Source organism: Typopeltis vanoorti, chromosome 5 (genome assembly GCF_054136105.1).
Source record: "Typopeltis vanoorti isolate ZY-2024b chromosome 5, IOZ_Tvanoo_1.0, whole genome shotgun sequence".
Taxonomy (NCBI): Eukaryota; Metazoa; Arthropoda; class Arachnida; order Uropygi; family Thelyphonidae; genus Typopeltis; species Typopeltis vanoorti.
In genome coordinates, this window is record NC_143553.1 from 98,596,253 (window position 1) to 98,610,934 (window position 14,682).

The following is a 14,682-nucleotide window of genomic DNA, read 5'->3' on the forward strand; positions in this document are numbered from 1 at the left end:
CAGATACAAGTTCGATCTGTTAGTAGAAATTAATTACTAAGATTGTTATAATTAATACTGATAATGTCACTAATACTATTGAATTCAAACGAAATTCTCCGAAGTATCTAACACTTCCTTTTAACTGCAGAGATCTTTTTCTATTTATTTTCAATTTCTGGTTTGAAAGTATTTGTACTAAACGTATTTTGATTTAAAAAAAAAAATCTACTTCATTCGTTTCAAAAATGAATGTAGATGAAATACAGTTTTAAGATAAATATTCAGAATATTAAAAATATAATTTATCCCCCCCCCCAAAAAAAACTAATTCCTAAAAACTGTTTCATTAATGAAAACAAAGGCATAATACAGTAACAGTACTCTACTAAGTTGTCCACTCTAGCCATCCTAAAAATGTATACAGCACATATGCATGTGTGTGTGAATGTTTACTATATGCAGGGCAGTTAATAAACAATTCTCAATGATAATGTGAGTCATCCAGTTCACATGTGCTCAAAAAAATCAAGCTTTGAGTCCATTATAAAAGTATATTGGAAATGAAACAATAACTGAAACTTATAAAGAATTAATATGATATAAAAGCAATACTCATTACATATCAGTGCACAATTGATAGCTTGTATAGTACTTGCCTGTGCATTAAAATTTATGTGTGTGTATTTGACTATTTATTATTATTAGTGACACCTCCAAGGAGTCCGAAGATTCATTGCAGGAGGACACCTATTGTACAACTCTGTCTCCACCACTACACCAAATCTCTACTACCAATCATTGACATCAGCGGCATCTACTGGCCATTACCACCACCACAACTAGTATATTTCTGTCTGTAAATTGTGTGTGTTCTGAAGGGCCGATTTGTCTGTATGTGGGATGAAAAACACGAGTTTCCAGGAGAAAAAATCCTGCTATTTATCAATGGAAGTAAACAATTGCTCAAATATAACTTCCATAGATTCTTTAAAAAGATGCATTTCAAAGTTTTTCTATGAGAATGGCTGGTATCCATGTCATAGTATAATAGATAGTCAACATGGAATTGGTTTGTTCAGTTTTTTCTCATGTTTCATGTATCTTAAATGTTCATCCTGTTATACATTTTCATATGTAGTCAGTATTTAGAAGTGCTCTAATGAAAATATATAACTAAAAAATATATATAAAAAACTGCTAATGATAAAAGAGAAATATGATAACAACAAAATTAGTTTAATTTTGTTGCCATCGTATTTTATTACAGGTCGGGGCTCTTATGCATGATTCACACTGATGGGTATAAATACCATCTTAAATCTGAGAGAGACATTACTCTTGCTCTGTCAAATTTTATTAGTACACCAATATGCTTTTTATATGTAATCAGTGTGAGCAAATTATTGTATAGTTCACATTATATAAATATTAGGAGCATATGATGAGAAACACGAAAAATCACTATTATTATTATTACATGACACCTCCAGGGAGTCCAAAGACTCATCGAGGGAGGGCTTACTCTACAACTCTCTCTCTCCACCACTCAATCTACGAACTGCAACTACACCAACGCCATCTACAGCTGACCACCACCAGTAGTATTTTCACAGACAATCACAAGCATCCATGCCCATGGCAGGATTCAAACCCGCAGCCTTTAGGCTGGAGAGCAGATACGCTAACCACTTGGCCAACCAGGCCGGCTATTAGATGATAAATAATAATAAACAATCATAAAAAATGATATATCAGAATGAACACATATACATGATTCTGGAGAAATCTGTCAAAATTGTGTGTGTGGGGGGGGGAATTCCTAGAACATTTTTAAGCAAAAAAAAAAAAAAGGTCCTACCAAAAGAAGAGTGATTTCTAATTAGTATTGAATATATAGCAATTGCAAGTAACAATGAGAAGTGTGTTAAAGGTTAAAATTTTAGAATTCAAAATTACAAATAACTAAATTTTTAATGAATATAATCTTAAAACTTACACTTAAATTGGAAAATCAATTACTTTAAGAAATAAACATCAATAAAGTCTTTATAATAGTTGCTGAAAATAATGAGATTCTACTTGGTTAAACATATCCATGCATTATAATAATGTTTCCTTGATTCTCTCTTTCTCTCGGTGAGTAATAATTTTGAATGAAGTCTGCAAAACAGTTTAATGCATCCATCAAGATTTTCATGTGACACCACACATCTAAATAGTCTAAATGGTCAAGGCTGAGAAGTCTACTTGCCAAAAGTTGGAATCCAACAAATAGTGATTTCATGTAACTGGAAACTTGCTGAGAAAAATGTGATGGTAGCTCCAGCATAAAGACAATATATGTACTGCCGTGTGAATAAAGGGACATCATGCAAAAGTCTTAGCAGCTAGTTTTTCCAAAAAATTAAAGTATGTTTCCTCACTGTGATATGGTACAATTATTTTTTTTTTTCAAGAAATCCACATATACTTATCAAAAACTGGAACTGGAACTGGAAATTTGTTTCAAGTGTTGCGAGAGAGTTTTCAACAGTCCATAAAGGCTTGTTAGAAGTATCGTTCACCCATTCTGAGTAAGCATTATAAATGAAAGAATAAATTACTGAAAAAGAGAGCCAAAAGGCTTCCCTTCGGCAATGCAAAATTATTCAAATTAAGTGGATATTGAATCCAACATTATTTCAAAGCTAAATAGAGAAACTTTTCAAGAGTTTCATGCCGAATATAGATAGAAACTATAAAAGTTTCAGCGGATCCAAGCGTAAGAAAACCTTTCATGACAGGAGCAACTCGTAGTAAAGGTGGAGTAAGCTCTGATCACTATCCTTAACATTTCCCATAATGTAAAACAAATCTCCTAGCAGACATGTATGATGTTATACATTATGGGGGAGGAGGGTCACTACCCAGACCGGTTTCGACCTTTTTGAGATCTCATCAGTGGGAGCCAGACCCAGACGTAAATGTAAATACTCAGGTTGAAGTGATGCAGAACTTATACTTTACCATATGAGTTGCTGAAGAAAATGTCACATCACAAAAGGCACCAAAAATTCCCGAAAAAGAGAGCCAAAAGGCTTCACTTCGGCGATGCAAAATTATTCAAATTAAGTGGATATTGACTCCAACATTATTTCAAAGCCAAATAGGGAAACTATTCCTAGGGTTGAGGGAGTCCAATACTCTCCCACCCCTAGACCCCTCCATCACATGCTGCTTTAAGTAATTATTTCTTAATAGGTGTATAAATAACAATAATAGACAAAATCCAAGAAAGAAGACTGCAATGGATTGGTCACGTGACCAGAATGGGAACAGAAAGATTACCATCTAAATCCTTGAATACAACGATAGAAGGTAAAAGATCCAAAGGACGGCCCAGAATTAGATGGATAGACAAAATAAAAGAGGGCCTGAAAACCAAATCACAACAAGCGACACCAAACTGGACAGAATTGTTCAGACTCTCCAGGGACAGAAAGAAGTGGAAAGAGCTCATTCAGTCTCATCATCGTCCACATAGATGATGGAAGAAGAAGAAGAAGAAGGTGTATAAATTCCATACCCCCCCATAATAATCACTTGACTTGTACTCATACTAATTTGGTGATGCATGTCTTCCAGATGATCTGTGGAACTCCCCAGCCTATAGCAACCAACTGTATATTTTGTCTTACTGGACTTAATCTCACACCAGACTGCTTCAAAAACAGCCACCCTTCCACCTATCTCCTATTCTTTTTAGCTGCAATTAATCTGCTATTGTCAGCAATACTTCTCCCCATCCTATCTTCCCTAAAAATACTAAATCTGTCACATTCTATCCCTTTTACTACATCACCTGCTGTCAGCCTAGTCTCACTAATGCCTATAACCTTTGACAAGGTTGCACTAACCAATGCCAAAACCTCCTCCCTCTTCTTCTTGATACTTCTGGCATTAGTATATAGAAACTGCAGCATCCCTTTAGGTCCCCCCCACCCACCTTCATTTCCTGAATTGACTACCCTATTCAATATTTTTGCCTGAGAGACTAGATTCCACACTTGATCATTCTCACACTCACTTGCCTCATGAGTGCCTTCACACAAACTCACTTGCTTCCACCCTATTTGCACTTCAGCATGCTTAGTGAACAAAGCTCTCTCTCCAGACACCTAACACCAAAACCATTTAGATGCAGTCCATCAGCATTGTACAAATCATTCTTTCTGTCAAACACAGACCCTACATCATTCCTTCTGCACAATATACATCAGCAAATTAGTACAATAAGTGCAGGTTGAGTAATTATTATGAGGGACTTTATAGAAATATACATTGGAAGTTAGAAAGATCACACGACATGAAGGAAATGGGATTTATTGAGAAAATTATCTGAGGGAGCATGTAATGGAGGGGAACCAAGGGTATGAGAGTACTGGATCTGGTCATAGGATCAGAAGAGCCATCTATAACCAAGGTGGCCACACTGCCTCCGATTGGGGAGAATGACCATGCTGCCTTGACTTGGGATGCTGTAAAATATGACGAATATGCTGTCAAGGAGTATATGTGGAGCTACAAGGTGATTATGACAAGCTTAGGAGGATAACTTCTGAGAAATTTTTATTTTCTGTTTCTTTAAGTAGCTTCAACAAGAGCATTTTTCTTTTTACTTCTAATAGGAGCATAAGTGGATATTACTGTCAAACAAGATTATAGTTAGAGTTACGAGTAGTCTCCGATTTTCTTTCTATTATGATAATCAAACCGCAATCTTTTCTTTAACAGAATGCTCACTCCTCCAGTTCTATTATCCTTCGAAGAACTTTGAACTCCATTATCATTTGTGGAACTTAGGGGAATCCTCCAAATTATGCTACAAATCCATCTAGAGTTTCTGAATGTGGACTATCTCAATGTTGACTTGTTCCATTCTTCTGGTTAATTTATAAAATTTCTCTTATTATATTTTAATTATTACACTTATTTAGACAATATAATATACTTGTTACGGAGAAAAATACAGCAATACTGAAATCTCCACATTGTTATTATTCATGCCCTTCCAGAGAGTCTGAGGGTTCAAGTAAGGGAGGACCCTTTTTTACATAACTCAATAAAGATGCTTTTATTAAGATATAATTGCTTTTTAATTTCTTGTATTTTTTTTTTCTGGTACTTCTGGAGAACTACACCATTTGATTTTAAAATATTTCTTTCTAGTCTGTCTGTTTAATCTCCCCCCCCCCCCCATGATTTATGTATTATTGTCCCATTTAAACCCAACTGTATATCTTATTTACAACATCAAATTTTATGAAATGTTGTGCTTGCATATTATATGTGAACACGCACAGATAAAATATTTATCTGTGCTTGTATCATATAGCACCAGGACAACTGCTATGTACTTATACAAGCAAAAATGAAATGGATGGAGAGAGCAATGCTCAAGCCCTTGACAACACATAAAAGTTGAAAATAAAATGCTGGAGGAAAAAAAAAAAAGAAAAGAAAAAGGTTCTAATATGCTATAACCAGTAGAATAAAAAACAAAATAAATAAATAAAAATCCCAAGAAGCTGCAAAAAATAAATATAAAATAAACAATCATACCTGCATGTAGTGGAATCCACTCACTGGGCTATGCTCTAATGCAAAAAAGCTTCAACTTGACATAAAAAAAAATGTGTACCCAAAATGATCTGTATTACAAATGTTCTTGCAGAAGAAAATTGAAAATGCTTAGCATGCTGACTACAAGTTAACTTACGGTCAGCAGTGTGTATCAAGATATGTCAACTGAATTATCTGATGTACTAACAATGTAACAACAACATAGTGGCTCCTGTGACAAGTTTATACATTAGACCAATGGCAGTCGACGTATTAAATAAACTGCCTAGGGGGGAGTTAAAAAAGCAATGCATGAACATGAAAATAAAAACGAAAAATAAACATAATCATGATGAACTAAAAATAAAATAAACTTAAAATGAAATCAAGGAGAAAGCCAAAAAAAATAAATAAATAAATAAATAAAAGGAGGATAAGATGGGAAAAAAAAAGAAGAAAGAACACAAGAAGCAATGACTTGAGGGAGGGCACTTTCCCTATTCTTAAGCAATGAAATAGGCAAAAGTTGTGTCTGGAGATAAGCTGTAAAAGAGAATTAAATGATCAAGGATAAAGAGTTTGAGAAAGGAAAAGTTCTAAAGAGAGAAAGATTTTCATACTATTTTGAGGTTTCCCCAAGTCTCAGACAGTTAAATTAATTCCAAAGGAATTAATTTAGAATTACTGATTAAATTAATTCCTCCTTCTTTCTGGTATGTATTAGGCCTACTAGCCTGTTCCAGAGCTAATTAAGCTCTTATAAGTCTTACCCGTTCCCAAGGATAAGGTGACTAGCACTATGCTTCCCGGTATATCCCGTGGCTGTAGCTCGTGTGTTTATGGGTTAATTCCAAATGAATTAATTTAACTGTCACAGGCTTATAATTCAAAGTCTAAATAAAATCAGAGTGGCTTGACATTAACAACTTCAAGAAATAATAGGCAATGATTTTTTTCATTGACAGGATATTCAACTAGTTCATAATTTCTAATATTGTGTTTAATACTTCCAATGTCATTTTTTTCTCATATGGAAAGAGGAGCAAATTGATTTTCCACATTGTCTAATACAGCAATCATAACAGATCAACAAACTGAAAGTTAAATCAATGTACATTTTCAATGGGTGTAACAGACGAAGATTTGTTGATTGTTTTTAATTTCATGCAGGAAAGGAAGAAAAGTGTGTTTAGTATCTCTGAATAATATAATGAATATGTTCTTTGTTGTTCTTATTTACAGACTGCTTTTCCCTATTTTTTTATTTTTCTGTGTTTGGCATTTCATAGTCATTTTACTGATTTTTCAAGATTTATTTTCCAACAACACTATCCTTCATGGCCTGCTTTTTCATACAATTTTTTATTTTTATTTCATCATTATATTTAGTTTTTGTTTATTAATTTATTTTCTTATTTTGTGTTCATACATTCCTTTTATGCCTTTATTTAATCATTATCAGTACTTCACTATGGAAGGACTGAGTGATTAAATTACTTCATGAAGGAACAATTTGGGAGGATAAAAAGAAATGGAGAGATTTGATCTGCCTGACCTGACAGTTTCTGTTGGAACAATTGTTGCTAAAGCAAGCAGTCCTCCACAAAAACTCCTTTGGCACATGTTTGCAACAGTACTTGTTGCATCTACTAAGGCCTTTCCAGTGATTTGAACTTGTCTCTTGACTTTAGAAAACAAGCAGTGATTTTTTTTTTTCCTCTTTCAAATTTCCTTCTATTTCTATTGAATGCATATTATGGCCATTTCAGTAAGGTGAATTATGTATTTTGATATGAGTCATTTGCCATACTGAATGAAATATTACAATGAAATGAACAACTTACCAAATTTTCCATTTCTATTTGTCTTTGCTGCCTCTGCCTATTTACTGATGATGATGGCACAACTGATGGATGTAACACTGGGTATTTTGGTTTTGGTCGAGTTTGTTGACCGACTATTTTTTTAAGCAATTGCTGATTTTCATGATCAATTTTTCGAACTTCTTCATTGGAGAATGACATATTTTTCCGTCCCCTGCTTAAAACGGGAATATTACATTTCCTTTCTTTTGTGGGTGTACCATTTTCTTGAGTCTCCAACTGTTTAATTGCTTTTAAAAGTAAGTTTAAATCAATCGAGTCACTTTCTTGACTTGAATCCCAGTGCACTTCATCAGAGAATTTCACATTTTCTTTTTTTTTCGGAGGTGTATTTGATGGCTCATTGTCATTTCCTAAAACGTTTAGTTTTTGCTGCTCTGAACAAGTTCCTTTTGAAGCGATGGCTTTGAGTTCACTTTTGGCATCATTTCTTGGTAAAGGACTGTCACGAAAATAAGGAGATGGAAGAGGACTTACACTTGTAAAGGATTCTGATTCTGATAATGAATCCAGAGAGTCGTCGCTCAAGGATGATATACCATCAGAATCTGTAATCGACATATTTGAAGAGTCCGAACTGCCATTGTCATCACCCATAGCATCATCGAGAGGAAGACAATCTGCAGATTTGGGTTTTTCCTGTTTAACCCTTCGTCCACTGCTTTTTTTATGTTCTGATAATTCTGGCTGATCATGAAGTGTAGGAATTACTGTTTCAATTACAGTTTTCTGCACTGAAGACCCGCTGTCATCGCTGCATGATACAGTAACGATTGGTTTACAATATCCCAACACCTGCGTAGGTCGCATATAGTTACCGGTCATCTGTATGTCCGTAAGCGGAGAGACAGCATTACAATCATTCATTATACTTGTTGAAGAAGTATAAGGTGATTCTGTTACGGACACAAAATGTTCACCATTTTTTAACGTACAATGCCTCATATCTACAGCATCTAGATTGTCACTTTTCTCAGCGTGCGATGCCCATCCACTATCGTGAGAATTATTGGCAATGTCATTACTAGGTCCATCACTTTCTTCAAAAAAATCAAAATCAATCTCCCCTTGAATATCGATGTCATATTCGCTAGCTCCAAGTCCAACCTTTACAGACATTGTTTATAACTTATTCTGCCACTTCATTAAATACCCAATTGTTTCATTAATGAAAACAACACAAAGTCATACCCATTACAGCAACACACAAGCTAGCGTCCATTAACCTTTCAACTAATTTAATGTCAAAAGCGCCATCTATAGTAGAGGTACATTTAAATTAGTTTAATTTAAAATATAAGTTTATCCAATGATCTTAGAAAAGTAAGCTTTTTTAAAACATCTTTTTTTAATTTTATATCGAAGTAATGAATCGCCATAATTTATTTATTTTTAAATGTATACTGAAATAACTCATATTATTTTACAGTGCATAATACAGAATTTATAGGTGCTGCGCATTTCCGATATTTTTGCGTTGTCATGAGATTGGTGCAGTAATGTGTGGATATTATAATCAGTTGGATCAGTTTGTAATATCGCCAAATTTCATGCAATCCCTGAATATTAGACGAAAGCGACAAGAACACGATAATGTTCTTGTCGCTTTCGTGCGCATTTCGTAGCATTACCAAGTTCTTGTTCTAGAATCATTCTTTTTCTGAGTAAACAATTTTTCACTCATAAATTCTACTTATCTGCGCCTAAATTGGAACAGACAAAAAAAAAAAAAAATCCTTTACTCAGTAACCAGGATCACACTTGTAAGTCGTTCTTCTTTCGAGCAAACATCATGGGGAATAAAGGATTTTATATGTTCTGTATTGTGGTTATATCAGTTGCTTTAATATAATTTTTGTTCTAGGTGTTAATCAGAACTTTTCAAATCCCCCCCCCCTCGTATATACTAAATAGCTGAGAACGGATGCAATTCATGCAGGAAAGTGCACATTTTTTATGCGATAGATCGAAGACTTGACATGCTAGCAAGTATTCTTCTGGTGAGATTGCAATAAAGGAAAGGAATGAAGTAAGCATTTAGGGTTGATGATCAGGAAACACATTAAAAAGTGCTAAGAACGAAAACTTATTGCTGCAATAATGAGAAATAAGTTGACAAAATTAAAACTACAACAAGACTTCATCAGGATTGCTGTACATGGATTTATTTAACTAGGTTTTAGGGAACTCGAGGGTGGTCTAAAATGTTCTCAGCCTCGACCATAGATGGTAACTATCGCAAGATTTTTTCTACTAAGTTGGTACATCTGTCATAAGCACCCATGTGAAATTGCAAGTCATTCTATCATGTAGTTTGTTTTATACAGCTGTCTGAAGCAAAAAGTGTTGTCTGTATTCCTTGAAATGGATAAAATTGAGTACCGTGCAGTTATAAAATTCTTTGTAAAAGAAGGTTTAACGCCAAACGAAATTTATTTGAAGTTCATAGAAGTTTATGGGTACTCTTCTCCTTCGTATCGACAATTAAGAAATGGGCTGCCGAGTTTACACGTGGACATACCTCCCTTGAAGATGATCCACGTGAAGGACGTCCAAAAAGTGTAACAACACCAGAAATCATTGATCAAGTGCACGATATGGTATTGGATTACCGGCGAGTCAAAGTGAGTAAAATTGCTGAGACTATAGGCATTTTAAAAGAATGTGTAGGATATATTTTGCATGAAGAATTGCAAATGAAAAAGCTTTGCACAAGATGGGTGCCTCGCTTGCTCGCAGCAGATCAAAAATGCACTCACATGAAAATCTCTGAACAGTGCTTGAAGTAGTTTAACAAGAATAAAGCTGATTTTGTGCGTCGAATTTTTACTATGGATGAGACTTGGATTCACATTACACACCAGAATCCAAACAGCAGTCAAAACATTGGGCAGAATCCGGTTATTCAGCGCTAAAGAAGACAAGTCTGTTTCATCAACAGGAAAAGTGTTTTGGGACGCTAAAGGCATTTGCTTATTGATTATCTTGAAAAGGGTAAAACAATAACCGGGGAATACTGTTCCGATCTTTTAACCAGACTAGGTGAAAAAATTTCTGAGAAAAGACTCGGTTTGCAGAAGGAAAAGAATCATCTTTCAATAGGAGAATGCAACTGCCCACAAAGGTGTTTTGGCAATGGGAAAATTAAGGGATCTGCACTATGAATTGTTGGAACATCTACCTTATTCCCCAGATTTGGCTTCTTCTTCATTCTATCTCTTCCCAAAACTAAAACTCTTCCTCACTGGTCAGCGTTTTTCTTCGAATCAAGAGGTGATTGCAACTGTAGAGGGGGTATTTTGCAGATCTTAATGAGAGCCACTACAGGGACGGAATAATGGCGCTGGAGCATCGTTGGATTAATTGTGTTAGTATTAAGGGAGATTATTTTGAAAAATGAATAATTATTTTCAAATTATAAATTCGTTTTTTCATTTGGCGGAGAACTTTCCAGACCACCCTCGTAGATACAGAGAAGAAAGTTCAGATTTGGTATGAAGCGAGAGATATCTGTATTTTGAGAATGTTAAGTAGAGAGTTTAGTAAATTGGTAGAAAAGAGAGAATATAATATTCCTACGATGTTCTGACAACAAATATAGTGACAATCAGGCCAACCCTTCAATTTAATGTGTAAATACATTAATTAACATGAACTGGCAATCTATTCTAAGTTTCCAACTATATATATTAATTAGCCATTAAAGAATCTCTATTTTCAAGGATTGTTCCTCATGAAGGGTCATGGCCTCGTTAATTTGAATTATGCTAGATTAAGAGGGATTTACTTGTTTGATCATTATCTAAAGGAATTTTCTCTAGACCATTTTCTGCTTGTTCTTCAGTTTGTCGATAGTTTGCACAGCTCTCCTATTAGTATTATCTATTTATCTTGAAGAATTATGTTTTAATACATCACCCATTCTCAGAAAAAATCTACAGTAGACAACTCATGATAATCCAAGAAAAATTATCATAGCTGAAAGCATGAACATGAAGAATGCAGAAATATTCTCTTGTATTGTTGTGTTATCTTCATCTGTCCACACTCTCCACAAAACACACTTGTCTCTGACAATGACAAAGTAGAATTTAGCTGCCTTTGAATTATTTTATTTGCTTTCTATTCGTTGTGTCAGTGCCGTATTTACGTATAAGCTAAAAAAAAGCTACAACTTCGGGCCTCTCAATCTGCGGGGCTTCAAATAAAAAACAAAAAGACCAGCTGGTGTAATTTAAAACAGTAGGGGGGCCTCTGGGTTTTGTATAGTTTAGGGCCTCAGCAAGTCTAAATCCGGCCCTGCGTTGTGTTATTCCATAAATGTTTATCATTGCCAAATAACTCGATATCCAATTTCAAACTGTTTCGAGTATGATCGATGTAAAATGCTGTGGTACCCTCATATAGTATGATCAAAATAATGCCTTGTAGAGCGCCACCCATTGACCTAAATACTATGAAACGTGGCAGGAATATACTGTACGTCATGTGGAAGCGATATCAGAGTGGGAGGGGGGAAGTAGTTCCAAAATTCATTACCAGGAACACTGTATGTTGTACTGAATATTGAGAAAGTATTTTTTCTGTGCATGTAAGAAGGAGAAAAGCATAAGCATAAAGCAAGCATAAATAATACATTTTTATATACTTCCATTATGCATTCATCAGCTTTACTGTTCAATCGGCTGTTCTTTCCGGTATGCCACAAACTGCATACTTTTGTACAATGTGTTAAATGACAGAACTCTGCTGATAGGGACTGATGTTGCGCACATGCTGCGTTATGCTGCCTTTCAGCTCTGGCAAGTTATCAGGATGATCCGGATAAACCCTGTCTTAGAGCCAGAAGTCACAGGGGATCAGATAAGGTGAATGAGGCAGCCATGAAGTGGGAAACACAAGGCTGCTCACTCTAGCTTTCACGAAATGTTTTCCAAGAACCTCCTGTAGGGATTGAACGATGTATGAAGGAGTCCAATCGTGCATAAAAATGACTGAATCCATGCACAAGTGCTGTGCATCTGTGGCACAATAAAATTCTTTATCATATCGCGATACCTGTAAGTAGGAACTGAACAAGTCAAAGGACCCGACTGGAGAATGTTCTCAAAGAAGAATGGTCCAATGATAAACGAAGTGTAATCGTACCAAATAATAACTTTAGAATTTGTGCGATTGCGTGAGAGTTTTGCGTAGCCCATATCTGGCAATTGTAGGTATTCACAGCTATGTACAGGTGAAAGTGAGCCTCATCTCCCCCACAAAAATCACCCACAGCCGTGTAGCGTCCAACTCCACACGAACAAGGGATGTTAAAGCGAATGTCAGTCGACTTTCAAGGTCCTGCAGGTGCAACTCCTGTGTTAGAGTTATCTTGAATTGGTGGAAATGCAGAATCTTCTGTAGAATTTTCCAGACAGTTGGATAAGGTACACCCATTTGTCTTGATATAGCACTTGACTGCAAGAACCAACGCTGTTACTTCATTCACTTGTTGCAAATTGATTGGTTTGAGACCTCTATCTGGTCTATTTCCCAACGATACCATTTCTTCAAAACGACTACTCGTCGACATTTGTTCAGGCAAAGAAATTCGCGGAGTGCAGCAACAGCATTGCAATTATTTAGATAATACAGCTTCATTAGCAAAGCTCGTTGAGACAAGGTTAGTGCCATCGTTGTGGAATGTATTAACAATTCGAATGAAGAGAAAAATCCTGTGTCCATCTGTTTAAACTTTTCTGGCACCTACCGAGTTGCGTGGTATGCAAATCCCATGCATTTAGTGTTTACAGCTCCCTTCGTGGTGAATTTTGTAAATATGTTTTTTTTTTTTTTTTGTTTTTTTTTTAAGATTTCGCTTCCGCATGACGCCTAACAAACAGTGTATTCCTGCTGCAAAGTTTCTCAGCATTTGAATTATTGGATGGCGCTCCACAAGACATTAAAGAAGAATACTTACATTTTTATTGTCATATATATTCAGTGAAATGCATTTGAAAAATCCAACCCGGTTTATCCATTATCAATATCCATAAAAGGGCATTCTATCAACTTATTATATTTCAGTAATTTAACAGATTCTTTTGAGAGTGATGTCATTAATGCAATAATTTTCCAAGTATTGTCAAATCATTTTTTTATTATGTTTCATCAGTCATTTTCTGTTCATTATTGGAAGAAGGCCTCCCTATTTTCTTTTCTTTTCACTAAGTTCCAACAATCTCATTAATGTCGTTCACTGTTTCTTTAGCCTTTGTGTCTCTTTATTGCTCTCTTTCCATCTCTGGGTTACCATTCAGATATAACTGTGTATTTTTGAGTGTTACTTCTTGAAATATGATCCCATTGCCATTTGGATCCTGTTATAATGTCTAACATGCTAGTCTAAGTTCTGATCCCAGTATTCCCGTTTCTATCTAAAATGGTAATATCGAGTAGTGATCTTTCCAGTTTCCTCTGGTAAATTCATTTTTTTTTTTTTTTTTTTCTGGATGGTCATTTTTTTAGTCAAAGTCCACTTTTTACTTCCATATGTCATGACCGGAAGTTTACAACTGTCGAATATTTTTAATTTAAATCATTAATGCCAAATCAATTTCTCTCATTATTTAAATGTGAAGCTATTATCTCGGAAAATTGTCTTTTTCAAGACTTCGATCACCATTCTAGACTAAAATTAAACCTAAACTAAATTCTAGACCTAAACTAAAATTTTATTTGTAATTTTATATTCCTGTCTTTGAATCCATGTTTATGAAATGGTATAATTTCGTATTTCTTTCCACTTTGTTAAAGTGATGTTAAAAGTTACTGCTAACCGTTATGCACATTTTATAAAAGTATCTAGTCAAACCATATCAATCCCACTGAAATATTAGAATTGTCCAAACATGTTATTGTACCTTCTTTTCAAACTCTGAGGGGAAAAAAATGAGATATGCATTTATTAAAATGAACATAACAACAATAATGAACGGACATCGTTATAAAAGGGAATTACTTTTATTAGTGATTCCACCCAGCTTGTCATTGTTGGACTAAAGGTTAAATGATTCTAAATCATGCTGTAAAGACTACATATGAAACTTTTACAATATGAGCCTGAAATACATTTTTGTATTAGTATCATTGGTGGGGATAAGGGTTAATAATTTCAGGAATAGGACAACATCTAACCCTTAGCTTGAAAAAAAAAAAAAAGAAAAGAAAAGTG

At 34.9% G+C, this 14,682-nt stretch overlaps 1 protein-coding gene across 1 annotated transcript in view; it reads right to left on the reverse strand.

Moving 5' to 3' along the window:
• Positions 1-8,645, reverse strand: part of LOC150106682 (uncharacterized) — a 66,034-nt gene extending 57,389 nt beyond the window's left edge. Inside the window, exon 1 of the mRNA XM_090393280.1 lies at positions 7,428-8,645. Coding sequence (XP_090249406.1) covers positions 7,428-8,585 — 1,158 coding nt within the window. The 5' untranslated portion in view covers positions 8,586-8,645. The remainder of the gene's footprint in view (positions 1-7,427) is intronic.
• Between the last annotated feature and the right edge of the window lie 6,037 nt (positions 8,646-14,682).